Below are 25,212 nucleotides of genomic sequence, written 5' to 3'. Positions count from 1 at the left end.
ATATATACAGCTGTGAGATTATTCATTTAAAACCATTCTCTAAATCTGCATGAGATTCAGTTTACATTAAATTGAATCCAAGCAATCATTTACTTTGTGCCTGATGCTGGGAATATCAGCATCAGCTAAGTCAGGTGAGATAGGTTCATAAACATAAATCACAGTACAATGTGACTGGTGATAGAGGCATATATATAATAGGTAATTACAGAGTGCAGAGCAAATTGGGAAAAGCTTTTGTAAGAAGTGCCTTGGGAGATGTGTAGGATTTGGGAAGAGATTATTTTTTAGGTAGAGGCAAAAAGGTGTCAGTACAGGGCAAGTTCTAGAGATTGCATTGTTCTGGTGTAACTAAAGCAGAGTATATGGAAGGCATGAGGAAGAGTAGGGTAAGAAAATAAACTGAAATCTTGTGGAAGGACTCTAGGAAGCTGTCCTAGTCCATTTTGTTCTTTTATAACAGAATACCACCTACTAAGTAATTTATAATGAACAGGAATTTATTTGACATATGGTTCAGGAGGTTGGGAAGTCCAAGATTGAGGGGCCACTCTGGGGAAGGCCTTCTTACTGGAAGGTATCACATGGTGAGAGAGTAAGAAAAGGAGCCGAACATGTCCTTTTATCAAGAATCTATTCCTGAGATAATTATTCCCACTCTCATAATAATGACATTAATCCATTCAATGAGAACAGAGTGCTAGTGACCTAATCACTTCTCAACACTGCTGCATTGGGGTTTAAGTTTCCCACACATGAACTTTTGAGGACATGTTCAAACCATAGCAGCAGCCATTTGAAGATTTTTGAGCCAGGTTGTTTGACTGGAGAGTTATTTCTGTGGTGTCAGTATGCAAGGTCTGTTGGAAGAGAGGACTTAGGGACTGGAAGACAATCTGAAAGGCTGGTATGGTAATCTAGGTGAAAGATCAAGATTTCTAAATTGGGTCATGGCAATAAGAATGGAAAGGTGCAAGGGGATTTGAGAGGAGATGTATTTCCCAAGGTTTTCCTTGTGTGAAATTCATGCTGAAGGAGCTGTATTAGGGATTTTACTGGTTACATTTCTAATATTTGAAATAACTGAAGGAATTTCATCAGGTTAGATTGTCTATTCCTGTACTTAGATGTTGAAAGCATCTATGGACGTGTAATCTCAACAGTCTTTCTTTATTTGGAAAATATTTATTGGGGCCAGGTGCAGTGGCTCACAAATGTAATTCCAATGCATTGAGAGGCTGAGACTGGAGCATTGCTTGAGGCCAGGAGTTTCAGACCAGCCTGGGCAACATAGTGAGACCTTCATCTCTACGAAAAAAAAATTAGCCAGGTGTGATGGCATGTGCCTCTAGTCCTAGCTACTCTGGAGGCTGAGGCTGTGATTGTGCCATTGTATTCCAGCATGAGGAATAAAGTGAGACCCTGTCTCTAAAAAAAAAGTAAGATATTTATTTGGTAGACTAGTCTTTATCTTTTTTTTTTTAGAGACAGGGTCTCACTCTATTCCTCGGGCTGTTTTTGAGACAGAGTCTCCCTTTGTTGCACAGGCTAGAGTGAGTGCCATGGCTGTCAGCCTAGCTCACAGCAACCTGAAACTCCTGGGCTCAAGCAATCCTCCTGCCTCAGCCTCCCAAGTAGCTGGGACTACAGGCATGTGCCACCATGCGCAGCTAATTTTTTTCTATTTATATTATATTAGTTGGCCAATTAATTTCTTTCTATTTATAGTAGAGACGGGTCTCGCTCTGGCTCAGGCTGGTTTCGAACTCCTGACCTCGAGCAATCCACCCGCCTCGGCCTCCCAGAGTGCTAGGATTACAGGCGTGAGCCACTGCGCCTGGGCAAGTCTTTATCTTTGTTAACTTGTTTGTGCTACTATTATTCCTGAAAGGAGTCTTTGACCACAGTTTTTACTTGAATATTTGTGATATGTTAAGGTAAATAAAATTTGAAATAGTTGTATAGTTGTAAACATTCATGGATCTCTTTTTGTTTTTTAGTTAAACATTCTTATTTTCCACAAAAACATGATGCAAAGTTCACTGCCTTCAACTCACCTCCCAGTAGAAAACAGAAGAGAAAGGTATTTTTAAGATGTTCTTGCATTTGACACTTTGGTCCCTAGGTCACTGTTTCATATCTTGCATTTCTGTCTTAACTGTCTCAGTGTTTTGTGTCCATTATTGACATAGTGAAGCCTTGATAAAAACAGAATTTTTTAAGAATCTTAGCTATAAGTAAAAACTTCAAGCAGAATCTTTTTGAGAAATGATGTAAAAAGAAAACATTAAATCTATTTCAATACGGTATCAGGAGTGAAAATAATTGAGAATTATGGTTACAGATAAATGTAAATGTTATTAAACCTTGATAAAGTAGAAAAAATAATATTACTAGCAGATTGGGAGGGAAGGGATGGAATTTAGGGAGAAGGATAAAAGTCCAAACTTTTTCTATTATAAAGTTGAGAGCATGGAATTAAGAACAAACTATAATGACACAAACCTTTTGATTTTCATGATTTTTTTTTTTAACATAGAAGGATCTTTTAGGAACAGATAGTTCTGTGATTAAAAAAAAAGCAATTCCTGAGACCATTTTCTATATGATCTATTGTTGTAATTATCTTTTTGTTTTATGTTTAAGTGTGAAAATAGCAGGTTGGAAATCAAAAATAGCTAATCTTTACCTAAAGGATTCTTTTTCTCCCCCATGATCTAAAAAATACATATCATTATTTTTCCTAAAAAATGAAATGCTGTTTTTACTGTAAAGATTTATTTTTAGATCATCTTGACATATGTCAATTTGAAATCTATTCATAGTTTATATTAGCCCTACTTAGTTTAAAATTTTTTAAAATCATGGCTGGTGCTCTTGCTAATATATTTGCTAAAAGTAAACAGAATCATCCCTTCATTAGAAATATATTCAGAAGTTTCTCCCACATCTTAGGGTAATGTGAAAAGTCAAAGTATATATTACTGGAAAGATAGCTATATTTTTATTATTGATTAGAGATTTTTCATCAATAGTCTGATTTCTCTTTGTTTTTGTTTGCAGAGAAGAAAGGAACCCGTTTTTCACATTTTTTGTGATACCTGTGATCGTGGTTTTAAAAATCAAGAAAAGTATGACAGACACATGTCTGAACATATAAAAGTAGGTTTTCTTGGTTGTTATGAAATTTATGTAGGAAAATGGCCTTCTCTTTGTATATTTGGTAGAAATTCCAAGTTTGTTTTCCTTAAAAGTTTATAGTTTCATAGAAATATAGTTTGATAACTTGACAAATGGAGACAGTGACCCTGGGATTTGCAGTTTGAGGGTGGGGAACCCACTGCTTCTGGAAGAGGTGAGGTGGCAGCAAAGATGAGTGATTTGGCAGCTTTCTGTACCTCCACTGCTTGGTAAGAGGCTGGGCCTCCGCTACAGTTGTCCTGTGCAGTCTATGTGTTCTTTTCCTTTGAAGGTCACCCTTGACCATTAAACTACACTATGTAATTTGGCCATGTCTATAAGGACGGTCCAGACCTTATTAAGTACTTTTAAAAAGAATTAACCAGAATGTTTAAAAAGTTAAAAAGAAAGTCATTGGGGTATGGAAAATTTCTCTTTCTGTTTATGAGAATGTTCCCCATTCCCATAAAATTCAGAACATTTTACATCATTGCTGATGTCATGCTTTCAATCAAGTAGAGAAGTAAATAAGATATATTATTATACCATGCACTTTGAGAGTGTCATTCCTTTTTAAATGCTGCTCTGTTTTGGAATGATCTTTGTTTTGCTACTGACAAAAGTATGTAGAGATAATGCCACATGGATGGGATAACTATGTAATAGGGCCAGAATATGTTTGTGTATGTGTATTAGGGTAAATTTAATATGTAAAGCATTAGTCTTTTTTTTTAAACTCTTAATAGTGTCCTGAAGTAGATTGCTCTTTTAGTGCTCATGAGAAGATTGTCCAGTTCCACTGGAGAAATGTAAGTTCTCATGTTTTTTTTTAAACCCTATCTTTCTTTGGTACGTGTTCCTTTTATTGATCTGTTATCATCATAGCTCTTCATTTACATAGTCTAGTATTAAGTAACATTTGTGGAGTACTTTGTAAAGAATTTTTACTTCTCTTATTCAATTTTTATCTTCATGAACAACTATGTGAAGTAAGTAAATATTGGCCTCATTTAACAGATTTAAACAAAAAATGACTTGCCCGAGGCCTCAGGACTAATTCTTGCACTTGAGTTTCTTGATTCCAAATTTTATGCTCTTTTACTACACCATGCTGCTTCAAATTGTCATATCTACTCATTTCTTTAGCTGTCTCCATCAGTTTTGATTGGTAAGTCATTCATTTGAGTATTTAATGTCATTTGAGAAAATGGGTGGCATAGCTTTGGATCTAAAATTATGTTACTCCTTTCTTCCCGTATCAATAGCATGAATCTAAATACATGAGAAATTGTTCTTTTTCCTTTAGAGGAAAAGTCATAAGATAAATAGATAAAACCTGCATACTTAATTTTAAAATTGTATCTAAAATTAAATTTGCTAGTAGAAACAAACTGTCTAAATTAATCAAAAGTATATGATGTGCTTCCTGATGTTCAACAGGCTTTTTCTCCCTAGATGCATGCTCCTGGTATGAAGAAGATCAAGTTAGACACTCCAGAGGAGATTGCAAGATGGAGGGAAGAAAGAAGGAAGTGAGTAAAGGGTTCGGAACTAGTGAAAATAACTAGTGGCAAGGCTTGGTAGTGTAGTTAAATTCATTGAGTTCCTTTATAATGTTGGGACTAGGGAGCAGGACTGTAAATTGTATCATATGAGATTATTGCTGAATGTAGTTTTGGGGATACCTAGTAGGAACTCCTGATTTAAATAACAAATGTGTTATAATGGGACTGTATGCTAGTCTTTGAAGGGAGCTACCACGTGTCATCTGTTAGATGTTTAGTGACTGAAGCAATAATGAGTGGGAGCTCTTATTTTAAATTGAAATGTACTCTGCAGGTGAATATTCAGCAGTACTATCTGACTGACGGAACTGACTTGACCAGTGAAAAGTTTAGGATTTTTTTGGTATTTGTTCTTTGTTCAAAATTAGATGTTCAATATATATATATTTCTTAGTTGTATAGATGACTGTGTAGTATAAAATATAATAGTTTAATAAACTGATTTTATTTTAATCATTTAAAATGCCAATGAAAACAAAACTTAGAACTGGTAGTCGGGATTCTATAATGTGGGTTTAACTTACCTCTTCTGGTTATTTCCACATTATTTATTTATAGGAGCTTTTTCTGTCAACAAGACTTGTTATTTATCATATCTCATACAGCATGTGACCTTTTGCCCTCTTAGTTTTGCTCATGCTGCTGCTTCTAGAAACTTTTACCTTCTCTATTTTTGAAGTTCTGCTCACTGCTCTTAGCCCAGCTGAAATCCTGCCTCCTTTGGGGATATTTTTCCTCATCACCGTAGAAGAATTGCTTGCTATTCTTTGAATACTATATCCCCTCTCTGCCTCTTTAGGATAGATGTCTTTTATTATGGCTCTCTTGGTGAACTTCTTTGCATATATATTCTTTTGTTCTTGAATTAAGTGTAATCTTTAGAAATGTAAGAACCATCTTTACATGGCTGTTTATATTCCATGTTGCCAAAGATATAGGGGATGCTTGTAAATGTTCATATATATAAATGGGGCTTTAAAATATTTTTATTATAGTTGTAATTCTATTTTGGTACACACAAGTAAGTGGTTGGAGAAATCGTGCTGAGACTTGTATTTTTAAGTCATGTTTTCAACTCTACCTTTGTTTTCAGAGAAATTCTGTAGAAATGTGTTGATCTGATTCATAATTATCATTGGAAATCAGTAGTGTAAATAATAGTACTTAAACTCCTGTGGTTTTGAACATCAAATTCTCACCACGCAGGACAGACCATCACCAAGACAAACCAAATTGATGTGTTTGAATGCGTTACTTTCTAAATCAGCTTTTCCCTATACCAATGTGAACTATGCCACCTTGTGGTTTTGTGCAACAAGTGATTAAAGGGAAAACTTTCCACTGGCTAGAGAAGCTTGAAGAATCTTAGTATTTGAAGATGAAAACTAGCTTAGGTAGTGTGTATTTACATAAAGTCTTTGGTAGAAAACTAGTTTAATTTTCTAATATTAGCAAATAATCTCAGCAGCCTTTGAATATATGTTAACAGACATAATGATATCTTTGAGTACCTTCTTGGCAGCGGTTTAGTTTGAAAATTAGAGCTAAACATTATGCATTTCAAAAGGCAGATTTTGCTATATGTGGCTGATGTCACCAAAAACAGACAAGAATAAACTCTTGCCATTAAGATTCTCACTTTAATATGAGATGTAGGATAAATGTACATGAGGTGGCCATAAGACCACAGGCAACTGATAATTGTAGCCATGTAGGAGGAATTTTTGGTCAAGAGGTACTTGGAGTCTTTGGGGAGGGTAGGACCATCAATTTGTTTTATGATTTCCTATAAAAGGTGAAGTGCTCCCCTCTCCCCATTTATTTTAAGGTATATTAGGCATACAGTAAAATTTACCCTTTTTAATGGATAGTTCTGACAAATATATACAGTCCTATAAATACTACTACAATCAAGATACAGAACAGTGTTTCATCATTCCCAAAAATTCCCTTATGCCCTTTATGGGCAAGCTCTCCCCTACCCCCTGGCAACCACTGATCTGTTTTCTGTTCCTGTATTCATACCTTTGCAGAAGATCACATAAATGAAGTCATACAGTATGTGGCTTTTGAGTCTGACTCTTGCACTTACTATAGTGCATTTGAGATTCATCCATGTCGTTGAATTTTTGGTTTTTTTTTTGTTGTTGTTGTTTTTTTGAGACAGAGTCTTATTCTGTTGCACAGCCTAAAGTGTCGTGGTGTCAGCCTAGCTCACAGCAACCTCAAACTCCTGGGCTCAAGCAATCCTCCTGCTTTAGCCTTCCGAGTAGCTGGGACTACAGGCATGTGCCACCATGCCTGGCTAATTTTTTCTATATATTTTTAGTTGGTCAATTAATTTCTTTCTATTTTTAGTAGAGATGGGGTTTCACTCTTGCTCAGGCTGGTTTTGAACTCCTGACCTTGTGCGATACTCCCACCTTGGCCTCTCAGATTGTTAGGATAATAGGCATGAGCCACCGCACCCAACCTGTTTTTTATTACTGAGTTTTGTTTCTCCATTTCCCAGTTGGGGATTTTTTTCTAGTATTCTGCCTTTATAAAGTCTTCATAAACATTCATGTATGAGTTTTTATTTTGAATATATGTTTTATTTCATTTGGACAAATACCTGGGCATGGGATTGGTTGATCATATGGTAAGCATATGTTTAACTTTATAAGAAATTGCTAAACCTTTTAGGATGAGAGTTTTTAAATCAAGATATAACTGTTTGAGCATGAAAAGTATCCAGATTAAAGGGGATGGCTCTATCACTTCTCGGCCTTTTGGCTAAGATCAAGTGTAAAGGGGATGGCTTGGTGCAGTGGCGCTTGCATCGGTTAGGATCCTGCTCCAGAAAATGCAACAGCACTCTTACTACCATGGCTTAGCACAAAAAGGTTTCTTTTTCTCAAGTTAAAATAATCCTGGGCTGCAGTTGCTGCTTGACAGTATTATTGGGTACAGGCTGTCTCTTGTTGCTCCCTAGTAGGTGGTTTTCATCTTGCCAGAAGGTTCCTGCATATGCAGATATTAAGCTCACATTCTAGGCAGGAAGAAGAAAAAAAGTCAAAAGGCACACATAGCCTAGTTTTTCTCTTTTCATTGGGAAAACAATAATTTGTTTTTAGCTCCAAGTAGGACATTATCATATAGATCTTACTGGCTAAAAGTGGTTTGCATGACCACTTTAGCAGCAGTGGGGTTGATGGAACCACCCCCAAACAAAATTGTTAAGGAAGAGGGAGGAGAATAGCAGTTAGGAGTGTTTGCCTCAGTGCTTGGTGACATAGTTTGAAGCTTGTCAAATTTCAAAACTATAAGTGGAAATTGGAAACAGTTCTATCCTTCTGAATAAAGGATTGACTTGAGCAAGTGTTTAATATGCTTATTGGTGATTCTTTTCATGAAGGACAGGCGGAGAGCATTGGGGATAGAGTCTAGCTCTGGCTTCTAGACTAGAGTATAGGCTAAAGGGAGGCTATCATAGTGGTCAGAGTGCCTTGGAAGAGGAATGGGCAAAATGTTGAGTGGGTAAGGTTACAGATTTGTGAAATTTAGAAGTGTTTAAAGAGAATGAGGAAATTTGGTGAGGATGACAATTTTGGATGTTTATTTGTGCCTGTGATGTTGCCTTATTAACAAGCTCTCTGAAATTATCTTTTGGTACTTGCTGAGTTCTTCTGAGGTTCTTCTGTGTCTTCTGTCTCAAATTCTTGCTCTTTAACATATTCCAAAGTGTTCATACATTTTCTTTTCTACATATATTTTACTAATAGATGATATGGGGCATATTGCTGTTTTGGTATATTTGATAGATTCCTCAAAAATACACTAATAATTTCCCCAATCGTAGTTTTTAAAAAACATAGTATGAAAACATATTTACTTTCTAAGTTTCTATCATTCTCAATTTTTAAAAATATTACTTGAACTCCTTAAAAAAGTGAATTCCATGTTGGTATGGCAGAATAGTTTCTATTTCTTGAATTTTATCTTTCTTGTGAGAGCTATATTCTTTCTGAGGAAGCCACTGTATTCTTTCACATGCAGGAAAAATAAAGTCTTTGTGTAATTGCTATGTTAGAAAATCCTTATGAAAGATTTCAGAGTAAGAATAATAAAGCTAAAAGAAGACTGTAAAGTCTTGCTTGGCATATTACTCCTTTATCTTTAAAAAAAGTACATCTTTGTCTTTATTCATTTTTATTTTTTTCATGAATAACCTTCCCCCATCCCCCCAAAAAGAAAACACATACATGCAAAAAAATGATTGTTTCTTAATTCCTGACCTGTGAGGTACAGAGGCTGTATGATTTGGTATTAGGGAAACTGAGTGGTAGAGATTTGTTTCCAAAACTGCTTTTAGAAACAGTGGAGCATTTTCCACAGCAGACTGAGAGTCCACTAGGTGGAGTAGTTTTGTAATATTTATTGCAATACTTAACTGTGGCTTTGAGGAAATCCTTTTCATTTGTGTCTCCAGTTCATTCAGAATTCCAACAGAGGGGATCTGTTCCTATAGAATGCTACATCTTTTTGATGTTCTGAAAGAAATAAAAATGTAGTAGTATAGCTTATGTTGAAGCAATGAGTGGTTGTGTTTCATAGAGAAGAGGGGTAGGGCAAAAGTCAATAAATGGATAGTGATTCGCAAATAAGGAGAAACTTGGAAAGAATAAGGTGGCTGGAAGGAAATGTGCTAAGAAAATGATTGGCACAGTTTTGCCCATTTATTGGCTCTGTAATGCTTAAAGATTGTCACTGGAAGCATAAAGTATAGGCAAGGGTAAAAGTGAAGAGGAGGTAAGAAATGAAAGAGGGAAAAGAGAGAAAGAAAAAGCACACATGGTTTCAGGACCATTTCCTCCTGGGGTATGGGGAAAGTGAGAAGTACAAGAAGAAAAGTGATCAGCAGATAAAAGAAAAGAGAAACCAACTGTGAAAATATCCTTGTCACAGTCTTTATAACTTCATAATATCCATTCTCTAACATGAGATATTATACTAAGTTTTATCTGTATATAACTGTGCAGTGTAAGACATGATTTATTCTTTTTTGAATGTCTTTGGATTTGTTATTTTAAGTACACTTTAGGAACTTCAGCTGTCTTCCTTCATCAAAGCTCTTTACTACTTTTCCTTATTCTTGTATCTCAGTTTTATGTTAGGGGAATGGGGCTTCCTACTGGTGTTTGTGTGTGTAACTACATCTTCTGTTTCTGGTTTCCCTTTTTTGGGATAGTTTGCTTTCTATCACCCTTATTTTCCTTAGTTTTTAAGTCTCTGGGTTCTGTGTAAATAAGAATGGAATAAATTTTAGAGGAGGATTTTATTTCAGTACTGAAAAATAGAATCTTATAACTTTGAAAATGATATTGAAAATGCTTTACCTTTAGGAACATGATACAATAATTTGCCAGAAAAATAAGTTTTAAAAGGCTTCCACCAAAGGGATTTCCATATATCTTTGATTTCTCATTTAGGGAATTTTTTCTTATATCACACCTAACATCCGTTTGCTACAACAAATGTTGAAATTCTTTACCATAGAAAAGTACTTACCTAGCATCTGCTTACTTGTATTAGTACATTGTACACCCTAGTACCAAATCAAATGTTTAATGTATGGCCAACATGTTAAAGCAGCAGTCCTAACCTTTCTGGCACCGGGGACCAATTTCATGGAAGACAGTTTTTCCACAGACTTGGGGAGGGGTTGGGGGAGTGTTTTCAGGATGATTCAAGTGCATTATATTTGTTGTACATTTCATTTCTATTATTATTACATTGTAATATATAATGAAATAATTATACAACTCACCATAATGCAGAATCAGTGGGAGCCGTGAGGTTGTTTGTCTGCAACTAGACAGTCCCATCCAGGGGGTAATGGGAGACAATGATCCCTGAAGTGTGTTGCTTATGTCCAGTCTGCTCTGTAATCTCATTTTGGTTACTGTCACTGCAGAAAACCCTGCTTCACAAAGATAGGATGTTGGAAATGCAAGCAGGCTTGGCAATCTCAGCATATTCCACCTTGACTTTAATTGAGAAGATATGGAGATTTGAAATTGTCTTAAACATACTTTTTAATTGTCATTTGCCATCTCAAGCAATTGGTCCACTTCTAGCATGGACAGGGTGCTAGCTTATTCACAGATGGGTCACAGATCCATTCCTTCCCAGTTTAGGAGTCTTTTGTAGTTGGGAAGTAAAGCTCAAAGTCTTTTGAAAGCTGAGATGGTTGATCATATACCATCTGGAAGAAAGAAGGCCCTGGCTCAGTTACTTTTAAAATCTCTACTAATGTTTGAAACATGTCAAAAATCCCAATGTTCACTCGTCGCCCCCATAATTCCTGTTTGGCTTCAAATGCAGCCACTTTATCTGTTGACTTGAACACAGTTGTCATTTTCCCCTGAAGTGACAGATTGAGTTTGTTGAGCAGGTTGAATATGTCACACAAGTAAGCAAGTTTTGTGACCCATTCTGTGTCACTGAAATGTGCTGCCAGTGGTGACTGTTTTCCTAAAAGAAATCTCTGGAGTGGGTCTCGTAACTCAAAAAATCTGGCCAGTGATCTACCTTTAGAAAGCCATCTCACTTCTGTGTATAAGAGAAGACATGTGTGCTCTGTGTCCATCTCCTCACAGAGCTGCGTGAACAGGCATGAGTTAAGAGCATGTACTTTACTGTGGTTGATCATTTTAATCACACCCTGAAAAACATTGTTTAGTTCAGGTGACATTTTTCAGCTAGCCAGCATTTCTCTATGGATGACACAGCACATAGACTCACATTCAGAAGTGACCTCCTTGACCCGAGTAGTGAAACCAGCAAGCCGTCCAGTCATGGCAGCTGCTCCATCCGTGCATGTACAGACACAAAATGACCAATTCAGTTTCTCTGATACGTAATCATTCAGAGACTTGAATAGTTCTGCAGCTGCGGTGTTGGTTGGCAACAGAAGTGCACATAACATATCCTCATGCACACCCTCTTGAAAAATATATTGAACAAAACAAGCATTGCTGCCTTGGTGTCAACAACAGTAGACTTGTCAACCTGGATTGCATACCACGGTGACTCATTAATCCTCTCTAACAATTGTGCCTCAGTATCCTCTGCTATTTCATCAGTTCGTCTAGTTGTGTTGCTAGCTGAAAGAGCAACATGTGCCGCCTTTTGAACTGCAGCCTCTCCTAAAAGTTCATGGCAAGTGTCCTTAGCAGCAGGCAGGGTCAACTCTTCACCAATAATAGCAAAGGGCTTCTTAGCTTTAGCGATGTGGTTAGCCACTAAGAATGATGCTGTCAGTGCAGATACATTTGGTGAAGTGGTGGCCTTCAATAATTCCTTCTGTTGTTGGTTTTCACATTTTTTTCTTTTGAAAAACTCCAAAGGCTTGTCTTTTAATGCAGGGTGCTTGATCTTCATGTGGCGAAGCAGTTTTGAAGGTTTTATGGCTTTGTGGGATAGCCAGTTGCCACATATACAAAGTGAGCTTGGAGAATGTGAATCACCTGTTGCAGTGAACCCATAATTTAAATAGGACTCTTGGTATTTTCTTTTAAATGCAGCTTTCATTTTGTTGGCAGTCTCAGAGTCTTCTGCTGTCTCCAATCATTGGGTCTTTCCCCTTTTCAAAGAAGCCCTCCAGTGACATTTGTTTTTTACTGATTTTTGCTGGGGTTAGCTTGTGGACTTACCCAAACTGTGACTGAGACAAGTGTGTAGTGCAGGAAAGAGGCGTGGACAGAAGTGGTGAATAAAATAATGGATGGGCCTTCCGTGGACTAAAGTGTTGGATTCTGATTTAAAGCCTGCTACCAGATGCAGCTGTACAATTGGAGTACATCAACTCACTGGCCACTATATAAAGCCTGCCACTAGATGCAGCTTAATTGTCATTTACCACTCACCGATAGGGTTTTGATATGAGTCTGCAAGCAGTTGACTTATTATGTTCTCTGTGCAGTCAAACCTCTCTGCTAATGATAATCTGTATTTGCAGCCTCTCCCCTGTGCTAGCATTACTTCCTCAGCTCCAACTCAGATCATCAGGCATTAAATTCTCACAAGGATGGCACAACCTAGATCCCTCGCATGCATAGTTTAGTGCATGCATAGTAGGGGTCGTGCTCCTCTGAGAATCTAATGCCACCACTGATATGACGGGAGGTGGAGCTCAGGCCGTGATGTGAGCGATGGGGAGCAGCTGTCAATACAGATGAAGCCTCGCTGGCTTGCTGCTGCTCACCTCCTGCTGTGCGGCCCAGTTCCTAACAGGCGATGGACTAGTACTGGCTTTAGTATTGGGGACTGCCGTGTTAAAGGTCTACAATACTCAGAACAAAATTGTTGCTGAAACACAAATAGTGAAGTGAATTTGGGAGTTGTGAAGGGTGTTGAGTAGCTGTGAGGTACATATCCAGCCGCTGCAGGGCCTGTGGAAGTCATCACTGTCTTATCATAACTGCTTCTGCCTATTCTGACTTAAGCTTGAAAATGACTACCTGTCATCCTCCCTGTAAGACTATTTTATTGTCACTTCTCATCTTCTTTTAAAGGCTGCAATAGTTCTCTTTTCTTTGGAGGTTTCATTTTTCATCCTATTAATCATTTTTTCGTCTCTTCTGAATCCCTTCCAGGTTTCAGTTTTCCTCAGTGTTCCTTTTCAGTTTAGAAATACAAAACCAGATACCGTGCTCTGAGAGTATCTGACTACTTCTGAGTATCCTGGGAGGAAGATTTTACTCATACTGGTGCAAGTGCCAGAGTCCACTTCTTATAACCTTAGATTACGTTTGCTTTCTAAAAATGTAGTCATATGTTGCTGACTGACTGTCAGATTTTTATCTCCTATGACCTTGATCTTTTCCTCTTATGTTTATTTATAGCTTGTACAGTCATCATCTTTTATTTATGGAGTTTATTTTTCTTGGCTGGATATATTGCTTTGCACTGTCCTCATTGAAATTCATTGTTTTTTTTTTTTTTTCTGATTACTTCACCACTTAATGTCATTTCCATTCCTGTCTTTCAATATGGCCAACCCATAGACTTCATTTTGTCTGTGCTAGTCAAGTCAGTAATGCAAATGTTAAAAAAGAGAAGGTGGAAAAGTGTCCTGGAAACAATGGTAGAGCACAATTTGTTGATGTTTCTCAAAATTGACTCTGATGAGTGGCCAGCCTAAGTAGTAAAGAGGGTCTGTGTTCCCCTACCTCTGTGTTTATTACCCTCCTATCTGCCTTTCCATACAGCTGTGCCAAGAAACAACACAGTTCGTCTTGCCCACTGTTGTCAGATTTAATCTTAATGAATGCCTTGTACATACCACTCCCTGTTCATAACTTTTTGTGACTCCCTGTCACCTGCTGAATTAAATATCAATCTTCTAGTCTGGTATTCAAGGCACATTTTGGCCTGAGTTGCCCTTTCCAGTTTGATTGCTTGTAACTATATTATGTTTCATAGAAAATTAACCACTTGCCATTGCCTGGATATCTCCTACAGTGTCAGAGGCCTTGATTTGTTTGTAGTATTTGCTCTATTTTGAATAATCTGAAGCTTTTCCATGTGATTTCTGTTAACATCATTTAAGAACAATTTCTTTCATGTTCTGTTCTTTCTGGATTTTTCCAGTTATCTGATATCATCTTTCCTTCCCACCCCTTGAAGCTTTATACTCTTTTGGGTTCTTATTATATTTTGTCTTCTGTTATATCTGTTTGTGTGCTTTTCTTACCCTTCCTGGTAGTCTGTATGTTTTTTTTTTTTTCATTTTTTTTTCGAGACAGAGTCTTACTCTGTTGCCCAGCCTAGAGTGCCATGGCATCAGCCTAGCTCACAGCAACCTCAAACTATCCTCCTGCCTCAGCCTCCCGAGTAGCTGGGACTACAGGCATGTGCCACGATTCTATATAGAAAAACATTTTATTATGTTTTTAGTTGGCCAATTAATTTCTCTCTATATTAGAGATGGGTTCTCGCTCTTGCTCAGGTTGGTTTCGAACTCCTGACCTTGAGTGATCCACCCGCCTCGGCCTCCCAGAGTGCCAGGATTACAGGCATGAGCCACCGTGCCTGGCCAACTGTATGTTTTTTAAGAACTGTGTCTTCCTCATCTTAGTAACTTTGAGTATACCTAGCATGTTTCTGTGTAAAATTTAATAGACTTAAGTTTCTTCTTACAGTATTTATGGGTGTATGCCAAATAGATGAATTAGATCAGTTTGAGTACATTATATGATATATTTGATTTAAATTCTAGGGCAAACTCCTTATCTAGTTGTAAACTGCTAGTAAAGTTTGTGGACCAGCAACTGATCTACACTTTAAGTAGCATTGTTATAGTCTACCTTTTTTTTCTCCCTTAAAGAGTTCTAAAGTTAAAGGTTAAAGGTTTATAGTTATTTACTGTGTTGTTAGTTAAACAAAAATTGCTAAATTCGGCAGTTACTTGATTGCTTATTTAAAGTTATACTCCAAAAGCCCTTTTATAATTAACTTTTATTATTTTCTAGAAACTATCCAACTCTGGCCAATATTGAAAGGAAGAAAAAGTTAAAACTTGAAAAGGAAAAGAGAGGAGCAGTATTGACAACAACACAGTATGGGTAAGTTCCTTAAAATTGCTTGCATTCTCAATGCTCATTTTAACTGGGCGCACTTACAAATAATAAAAAGGAGTATAAACCAAGATCTTAACATCTCTATGATCTCAACACTGAAATCTTTGCTTTTGTAACTTTTTTACTTGAAAAATTGTTTATTATATCTAAAATACATATTGCCCTATATTCATATGGTTTTCAAAAAGATACATAGTGAACAAGACATTTCAATCTTTGTCTCCCAAGCTATATAGTCTCCTTCCCAGAGGCAACCCATTTACCCTTCCAGAGATACTTTGTGTTTATATGCTGCACATAGATTATAGATACAGTTTCCTCCCACTCCGCTTTTTTGCAGTAGTACCTTGCTTTCTTAGCCAAATAATTTGCCTAGAGATTGTTCCATATTAATATATAACAAACCTCATTCTCTAAGGATGTGTAGGAGCCCTCAAGGTTGTCCCACAGTGTTGTTGTTTTTAAACCAATTTCCTATTAATGGACATTTAAGTTTTTACCAACCTTTTACTAATAAAAAGTTTCTGTTATTGTCTTTATTAATGCAATATTTTACACATGAGCAGGAATTTCTGAAAGTAGATTTCTAAAAATGGATATGCTGAGTCAAAAAGGTATGTGGGCTGGGTGTGGTGGCTCACACCTGTAATTGTAGCACTCTGGGAGGACAGGGTGGGAGGATTGCTTGAGCTCAGGAATTCAAGACCAGCCTGAGCAATAGCAAGACCTCATCCCTGCTAAATATAAACAAATTAGCTGGGCATCATGGTGCACACGTTTAGTCCCAGCTACTTGGGAGGCTGAGGCAGGAGGATTGCTTGAGTGCAGGAGTTTGAGTCTGCAGTGAGCTGTGATGACGCCACTGCACTCTAGTCCAAGTGACAGAGCAAGACTCTGTCTCAAAAAAAACAAAAAGGTAATGTTAATAGACACTGCCAAATATCTATAATAGGAGCTGGACTACTTTACTGTCCCACCAGCAATGTATGAGATACCTCTTTCTCCTACCCCTACTCTCTCACTTTCATAGAATTTTTTTCAGAATTTTTTCCATTTCATTTACTTTTTATTGAAGTACATTGTAATATAAGTAAAATATGTAAATCTTATGTGCCCAACTTGAATTTTTACATATGTACACACACCTTTTACTACATATCTGTGTAACCTCTACACAGATTAATGTACAGAACATCTTCACCTCCTGAAGCTCTGTTAAGCCCTCCCCTGTTCAGTGGATACAAGTATTTGTTTTTGTTGGTCATATAAATACACTAGGTCATAGGGTATCCATATGTTTAGCTTTAATAGATATGGCCAGTTTTCCAAAGTGGTCGCACCAATTTAACACTCTACTGATCCCATCTCATTGCTGCTGGTCAGTGCTTGGTAATCTTTTACCTTTTACTCATGTCATACCATTTCCCTCCCGACTAATGGTGTTAACCCCTTTTCATATGCTTATTGGCTGTTTGAATATTCTTTTGTGAATTACCAGTTCAAGTCTTTGACCAATTTTTAATTGGGGTTGCTTTTCTTGATTTGTAGGAGTTAAGTATTTATTAATACTTAGATATAAATCCTTTTTTGAAATATTTGTATTACAGATATATCTCATAATCTGTGGCTTGCCTTTTTACTGTCTTTATGGGTGCCCTTGTTATTCTTACAATCAGTGTTAATTGTCCAGACATCTGGGGTCAGCTGTAAGTCAGGCATATCTGCTGATCTTGACAAGTTCAGTCACAGCTGGGGTTTTATTGCCTGGTGGTCAGGATGCTTATGTAGTGAGTATTTGTGATGCTCTTCATTCTTTTGTGTAGATTCATCTTTCCATCTAATGTCATTTTCCTTCTGTCCTCAAGGACATCCTTTAATATTTATAGTAGTAAGAGTCTACTGGAAATGACTTTTTTCAGCCTTGTGTATCTGAAAAAAAAATCTGCCTTCTTTTTTGAAAGATATTTTTGCTGGATATATACAATTCTTGATTAACAGTTTTTTAAATTTATAGTACTTTACAGATGTTGCTCCATTGTCTTCTCATTTGCATTGTTTCCAAAGAGAAATCTTCTATTATTATTACTGTAAAGGAAAAATAAAAATCTCCCCCCTCAAAATTCATTACATCAAAAGGGAGAGTTGAGCCTGAGAACTGAGTCACCCAAGCACTGCCATTGTCTGCCCAGTGAGGTATAGGGTCCTCTTTTAAGAATTGAGGGGGCTTAGAAAATGACTAACAGGGTTTGTTTGTTTGTTTTTGGTGGATTGAGTATGGGAGGGAGAAAGGAAGTTTGGCTGGAAGGTGGTCTTGTTATACAGATAAGCCTCATGATAACAGACCTCAAAGAAATGATTTGATTCAGACCTTTAAGGGTGTCAGTTTCTCAGCAAACCTGTGTCAGGTTAAATAGGCAGAACCTGGCTGCATTTAACAGATTCTTTACAGATGACAATCTCTCCCCCTGCCTCCCACCTAGACAGCCTTACAGCATTATTCCTGTTTGCCTGCAGCCATCTTAAAATATGTCAAGAAATGTATTTGGGGTTAAAATATTTATTTCCTTCAGCCCTAACAAAACCCCTTTAAGATATATATCCCCTATAAAATGAGTGCATTTCAATTATAACCTTAGGACTGTAGCCTAAATACTACAGAGCTGTGGTAACCAAAACAGCATGGCACTGCCATAAAAACAGACACATAGACCAATGGAACAGAATAGAGAACCCAGAAATAAATCCACACATCTGTAGTGAACTTATCCTCAACAAATGTGCCAAGAACATACAGTGGGGAAAGGACAGTCTATTCAATAAATGGTGCTGGGAAAACAGGATATCCATATGCAGAAGACTGAAACTAAACCCTTTTCTCTCACTATATACAAAAAATCAAATCAAAATGGATTAAAGACTTAAAGCTAAGACCTGAAACTATGAAAGCACTAAAAGAAAACATGGAGGAAAATCTTCAGAACATTGTTCTGGGTAAGGACTTCTTGAGTAATACCCCCAAAAGCACAGACAACCAAAGCAAAATTGTACGAACAGGATAACTCAAGCTAAAAAGCTTCTGTGCAGCAAAGGAAACGGTCTGTAAAGGGAAGAGAAAACCCACAGAATGGGAGAAAATATTTGCAAGCTACCCATGTGACAAGGGACTAATAGCTAGAATATATAAGGAGGTCTAACAACTCAGTAGGAAAAAATAAAATAATCTGATTTAAAAATGGGCAAAGATCCAAATAGACATTTCTCAAAAGAAGACATACAAATAGCCAGTAAGTATATGAAAAAATGCTCAACATCATTAGTCATCAGAGAAGTGCAAATCAAAACTACTTGAGATATCATCTCACCCCAATTAAAATGGCTTTTATCAAAAAGGCAGTAACAAGGCCGGGCGCTGTGGCTCACGCCTGTAATCCTAGCTCTTGGGAGGCCGAGGCGGGCGGATTGCTCAAGGTCAGGAGTTCAAAACCAGCCTGAGCAAGAGCGAGACCCCGTCTCTACTATAAATAGAAAGAAATCAATTGGCCAACTGATATATATATAAAAAAAAAAAAAATTAGCCGGGCATGGTGGCACATGCCTGTAGTCCCAGCTACCAGGGAGGCTGAGGCAGAAGGATCGCTCGAGCCCAGGAGTTTGAGGTTGCTGTGAGCTAGGCTGACGCCACGGCACTCACTCTAGCCTGGGCAACAAAGCGAGACTCTGTCTCAAAAAAAAAAAAAAAAAAGGCAGTAACAAATGATGGCAAGGATGTAGAGAAAGGGGAACCCTAATACACTTTTGAGGGGAATGTAAATTAGTATAACCACTATGGACAACAGTACAGAGTTTCCTCAGAAAACTGAAAATAGAATTACCACATAACCCAGCAATTCCACTGCTGGGTATATAGCCAAAGGAGGGGAAATCAGTATATCGAAAATATACCTCCCCTCCCATGTTTATTGCAGCACTATTCACAATAGCCAAGGTTTGAAATCAACCTAAGTGGCTATTGGTAGATGAATGGATAAAGACATTGTGCTACATATACACAATGGAATATTATATAGCCACAAAAAGAATGAAATCCTGCTGTTTGCAACAATATGGATGGAACTAGAGAACATTATGTTAAGTGAAATAAGCCAAGCACAGAAAGACAAATCTTGCATGTTCTTACTCCTGTGTGGGAACTAAGTATTAAAAACAATTGATCTCATGGAGACAGACAGTAGAATGATTACGAGAGGCTGGGAAAGGGTAGCTGGGAGAGGGTGATAAATGGGGATGATTAATGGGTGCAAAAATATAGTGAGATAGGGTGAACAATACTTGATAGCACAACAAAGTAACTATAATCAACAATAATTTAGGGTATATTTTAAAACATTAATAACTAAAAGAATGGAATTGGAATGTTCCCAACACAAAAAAATGATAAATGCCTGAGGTGATGGATACCCCAATTACCTTTATTTGATTAATTCACATTGTATGCCTGTGTCAAAACATCACATGTACTCTATAAAGATATACAACTATTATATACTCATAAATAAATAAATAAATAAACTAAAGGACGTTATGAAGGTCAAAGAAGGCAACATATTTGTAAATGTTTCAGAAACATTAAGCCTCCTTATAAATGAGTAGACAAGAGTTAACATACTTTATAAACTCTAAGAAATACTTTTTTTTATGTACAATAGGAAAGAAAGAATGCTGCCAATTAAGTTGACCTGTTGATTGCACAGCAGCATAATTTCAGAGGAGTAAAAATATGTGTGCGGCTTAGAATCAATAAAGTGCAGTATATTGTGGGGTATTGTCCTTTTAAATGTTACAGACTTCTCTGCCTTTGGAAGCCACTGAATTTCTGCTATTTTGGTCTATTTAATGTGCTAGGCTACAAGTGATTGATTTGACATCTAGGTTTCTTTTTGCATCCAGTAGTCTGTTTCAGATTTTTCTTGAAAGCTAAGTGCCTTTTTTTTTTTTTTTTTTTTTTTTGAGACAGAGTCTCGCTTTCTTGCCTAGGCTAGAGTGAGTGCCGTGGCGTCAGCCTAGCTCACAGCAACCTCAAACTCCTGGGCTCAAGCAATCCTACTGCCTCAGCCTCCCGAGTCGCTGGGACTACAGGCACGAGCCACCATGCCCGGCTAATTTTTTATATATATATGTGTTAGTTGGCCAATTAATTTCTTTCTATTTTTATAGTAGAGACGGGGTCTCGCTCAGGCTGGTTTTGAACTCCTTACCTTGAGCAATCCGCCCGCCTCGGCCTCCCAGAGTGCTAGGATTACAAGCGTGAGCCACCGCGCCCGGCCCGCTAAGTGCCTTTTATATTAATAATTGCATTTTTCTTTTCCAGCAAGATGAAGGGGATGTCCAGACATTCACAGATGGCAAAGATCCGAAGTCCTGGCAAACACCACAGATGGAAAAATGGTGGTGCTAGACAGAGAGCAGTCACTGGAGCAGGAAATCACTTGTGTGATTCGAAGCCCAAAGGTCTACCGAAGGCAATTCCAGACCCTCTGGGTGTTTTGATAAACAGTGATTCTGGTAAGCTGAACAGGAAATAACATGTCCATAAGTGTATAGACGATGATGCTGAAGTTGATTATTCACAGCCTTGTTTGTGGGAATATTAATGGCAAATATATAAAAATGTAGAATGATGCTTTTGTTCATTTTTGTTTTTAATAGGAGTGTTTTGTCTAAAACCTCATTTCAGAACATTTATTGTGAGTCTTCGGGGTGGGTGCATGGGGCAGGCAGGCTATGGGAGAAGGACTATATTTGCTGGATAATTTCCATAGTATGATGTAATTTTGGGAATTTTCTTAAGATTTCTTTGAATGTAGAAATGTTGTAGATTGAAATTTTCCCAATTATGTGGATTTTTTTCCCTCCTGTAAAGCAGTAATTCTAATGGAAGTCAGTATTATTTATGCTACTGAACATGAACATGATCTTGGACAAATAATATTAATTCACTGTAATAGAGTAATAATACCTTTCTTTCCTAGAGCATAGAATATATTTATATATATTTATAGTGTATCCTTGAATTTTCTCTAGAGTTTATAGGGCACATTACACTTGCTTATAAGTTGAAAAACCGAAGCACCAAAATACTGCTGGCGCATACAGATACCATTCAACCTCTGAGACTCCATTTCACCTTCTGAAAAATGAAAATATATATGTAAATATTTGCACCACCTTTTCCTCCAGTAACATTGTGAGGCTTTATCTAATTGTATAATGTTACTACTGCAAAGGAGTATCCAAAGATTATTTGTGAGTGGGCTGATGTCACATTGTAGGTTTGATTGTAGGCTCTGTTTAGCTTAGATGATAGTGGCTTCTATGATAATCAGATGCAAGTTTTTGAACTTGTGAATGGCAAGGGAGAATAATTCATTGGCTAAATTAGGATGGAAAAGGACCTTGGCATAAGGGAATGTTGGGCTAAGTATAAGAAGATAACATTTAATAGGACTAATAATAATAAACTATCTTAATACCAACTAACATTTATGTATGGTACTTACTGTGCTCTGTCTGATATATATATATATATATATATATATAAATTGTTCTGCTCATAACAACCTTTTACATATGTGCTATTGCTACTCCTGTTTTAGAAACAAGGAATACAGAGACTAGTTTACCTTAGTTAGTGACAGAACCAGATTTTGAATTTAGGATTCTGACTTCACTAGTTCACCACATGTCCTCTAAATATGAAGTCTGAATTTGTCTAAAGTAATATTTTATGAGTCTAGATAGTTGAGATATGGAAGAGAGTTTAGAAAAGGCATTTTCTTAGCCTTGCAGAGAGCAAGGAATTTACTTGGTTTGTATTCAAGCAAGGTTTGAATTTACTCTTGGGCACTGATTTTTTTTCCCTCAAAAAATTTTAGAGAGAGCCCATATACTTCTTCTGACTTAGAATATGTGACCTTGATGATAAAATACCATCTTTACTGAAACATAAACTTTCATGTCATTAAAATACCTTAAAACACAAATGTTAAGACTACCATTATAATTAGTAAGTCACTGATTTGAAAATTATGCAATTCTTTACATTGTGCAGTTTTCTAAATGAACATTTGAAGGACTCTTATGTTGAATAGTCTTTGTTGGTTTTGTTAACTTAGTTTTTTTTTTTTTTTTTTTTTGAGACAGAGTCTCGCTTGTTGCCCAGGCTAGAGTGAGTGCTGTGGCGTCAGCCTAGCTCACAGCAACCTCAAACTCCTGGGCTCAAGCAATCCTTCTGCCTCAGCCTCCCGAGTAGCTGGGACTACAGGCGTGCACCACCATGCCCGGCTAATTTTTATATATATATATTAGTTGGCCAATTAATTTCTTTCTATTTATAGTAGAGACGGGGTCTTGCTCTTGCTCAGGCTGGTTTCGAACTCCTGACCTCGAGCAATCCGCCCGCCTCAGCCTCCCAGAGTGCTAGGATTACAGGCGTGAGCCACCACGCCCGGCTAACTTAGTTTTGATAGATGGTGAATTCTGTTTTCTTTTTTTAAAGAAATATTTCAGTACCAATCTGGTAAAACATCAACTAAAAGATGATTGTCATCTTGCTTCTGTTTAATCCTGTGTCTAAGTGCTCAACAGACATTCTAAACATGAGAAACAGGGATAAATCTCTCTCATCCTCGTTGGTAGAAGGAATTCACTTGGACTCCTAGGAACAGTTGAATGAGAGATCTCACATAATTTTGTTTTGGTTTAAATATAGGATCCCTTACCTCTACTGAGGGTTAGGGATGGGAACAGACTTGTTTTAAGGGTCAGAGATGAGAACATAATTCTTAATTATAAAAATTATCTATCTAGGTTATAAATTTATAATTTAGCAACTCTGCCCTTGGGTAGTAAAAGAGAAAAAAATAATTTAAAAAATTTATAATTAAAAAAATTTTTAATTTAATTTATAATACTCTTCTCCAAGGAAATGACAATACCAATGATCAAATTATGGTAGCTAATTTTGTAGGAAAGATGTCATTTAAATTCATATTATTCTTTACCTGAGATTTCCTTTGGATTTGGACATTTTCCAAATCAATGTGTTAGCCCAGAGATTCTTCAGCTTTTCATTTCAGGTATAACTATAGTAAACCATATATTAATACCACTTTTTCATATGCCCTAAATATTCTCAACAACTTTACAGTATATGTCTTCTACTTGTTTGGAGGCAGCTTCTCTTACCTTGGGCCAGAGGCAGCCAACCTTAAGATCTAGTTACTCAAGTTGTCAGTGGTGAGTTAGCATTGTGATAAGGTGACCCAGTGCTCTCATGTGGTAGTTGACACTTGTCAGCACTAAGCTCACTTTAAAGTTCTTCCTTCTATTTTTTAGGCTCAGAACTTAATTGAGAAATCAGCACTCATATTTTAGATAAGACAGTAATTCTGGAGGATCTTTACAAACCTCAGATCATGCTTAGAAAATCATTGCCTGAGCTCACAGGTTTTTTTTTTTTTTTTTTTTTTTTGAGACAGGGTCTTGTTCTGTTGCCCTGGCCAGAGTGCAATGGCTTGATCATAGCTCCAGCTCCTGGGCTCAAGATATCCTTCTGCCTCAGTCTCCCAAATAGCTGAGACTATAGGCACGTAACACCATGCCTGGCTAGTTTTTCTATTTTTATAGATATTGGGTCTTGCTGTGTTACCCAGGCTGGTCTCCAACTCCTGGGCTGAAGCGATCCTCCTACCTCAGTTTCCCAAAGTACTAGGATTACAGGCTGAGCCACCACACCTGCCCCTCACCTTCTCTTTTTTTTTTTTTTTTTTTTGAGACAGAGTCTCGCTTTGTTGCCCAGGCTAGAGTGAGTGCCGTGGCGTCAGCCTAGCTCACAGCAACCTCAAACTCCTGGGCTCGAGCGATCCTTCTGCCTCAGCCTCCCTGGTAGCTGGGACTACAGGCATGTGCCACCATGCCCGGCTAATTTTTTATATATATATATCAGTTGGCCAATTGATTTCTTTCTATTTATAGTAGAGACGGGGTCTCGCTCTTGCTCAGGCTGGTTTTGAACTCCTGACCTTGAGCAATCCGCCCGCCTCGGCCTCCCAAGAGCTAGGATTACAGGCGTGAGCCACAGCGCCCGGCCTCTCACCTTCTCTTTATCATAGTTGGTGGCATATGTACTCTGTTCTGTGTAGCTGCTTTGAATTGGGAATTGACATTTTGAAGGGAAAGCCTTTTATTTGGAGTCTTTCAATTTATCAGTTTTGAGTATGGCTTGTACTCAGATTTTCTTACTGGTGCAATATTTTTAATTTTCTTGTATATTCTGCTGACTAGCCTAGTAGCCTAACTTGTGGAAGTTTTTGTTTGTTTGTTTTAATCTTTTTTGTTTGTTTGTTTTGATATCTCATTAGTTAGGACCCAGTTTATTTTATTGCTATTGTTGTTTAAATATATATGTGACAAGTTTATGGCTTTCCTAGCCCTTAGTCTTAAACAATAAGTCTTTTGTCTGAGCTAGAAAGAAAGCAGCTGGTCAGTAATGTGGCATTGAACATCTGCAACTGAAGTACCTCAGCATCCACAAGACAAAGACAATCCAATTTGTTAATCATATGTTATAACATAAATATAGCTATTGTCATAGAACACTGGGATATAATTCTAACTCTGCAGTGACATGAGCTAGGTTGTTGAGAAGGTAGATGTTAAAGTAAGAAAATAAGCTGGCGTAGCACATCTGCTATCCTGAATGCCCGTCACTGTCTTCTCTGAGAGCTGGAGACTGTAAAGCAAAGTTCCCATTTTGGGGAGTGGCTTATTCAGTCTGTGGCATT

General features: G+C 37.3%; 1 protein-coding gene across 1 annotated transcript in view; it reads left to right on the top strand.

Moving 5' to 3' along the window:
• Positions 1–25,212, top strand: part of NUFIP1 (nuclear FMR1 interacting protein 1) — a 46,643-nt gene that overhangs the window by 4,297 nt on the left and 17,134 nt on the right. Inside the window, exons 2-7 of the mRNA XM_012782734.2 lie at positions 2,001–2,083; positions 3,064–3,162; positions 3,927–3,989; positions 4,636–4,712; positions 15,263–15,355; positions 20,739–20,932. Coding sequence (XP_012638188.1) covers positions 2,001–2,083; positions 3,064–3,162; positions 3,927–3,989; positions 4,636–4,712; positions 15,263–15,355; positions 20,739–20,932 — 609 coding nt within the window. The remainder of the gene's footprint in view (positions 1–2,000; positions 2,084–3,063; positions 3,163–3,926; positions 3,990–4,635; positions 4,713–15,262; positions 15,356–20,738; positions 20,933–25,212) is intronic.

Source organism: Microcebus murinus, chromosome 13, assembly GCF_040939455.1.
Source record: "Microcebus murinus isolate Inina chromosome 13, M.murinus_Inina_mat1.0, whole genome shotgun sequence".
Lineage (NCBI taxonomy): Eukaryota > Metazoa > Chordata > Mammalia > Primates > Cheirogaleidae > Microcebus > Microcebus murinus.
The sequence above is the reverse complement of the archived record's forward strand: the minus strand, read 5'-3'. Positions and strand labels throughout refer to the sequence as shown.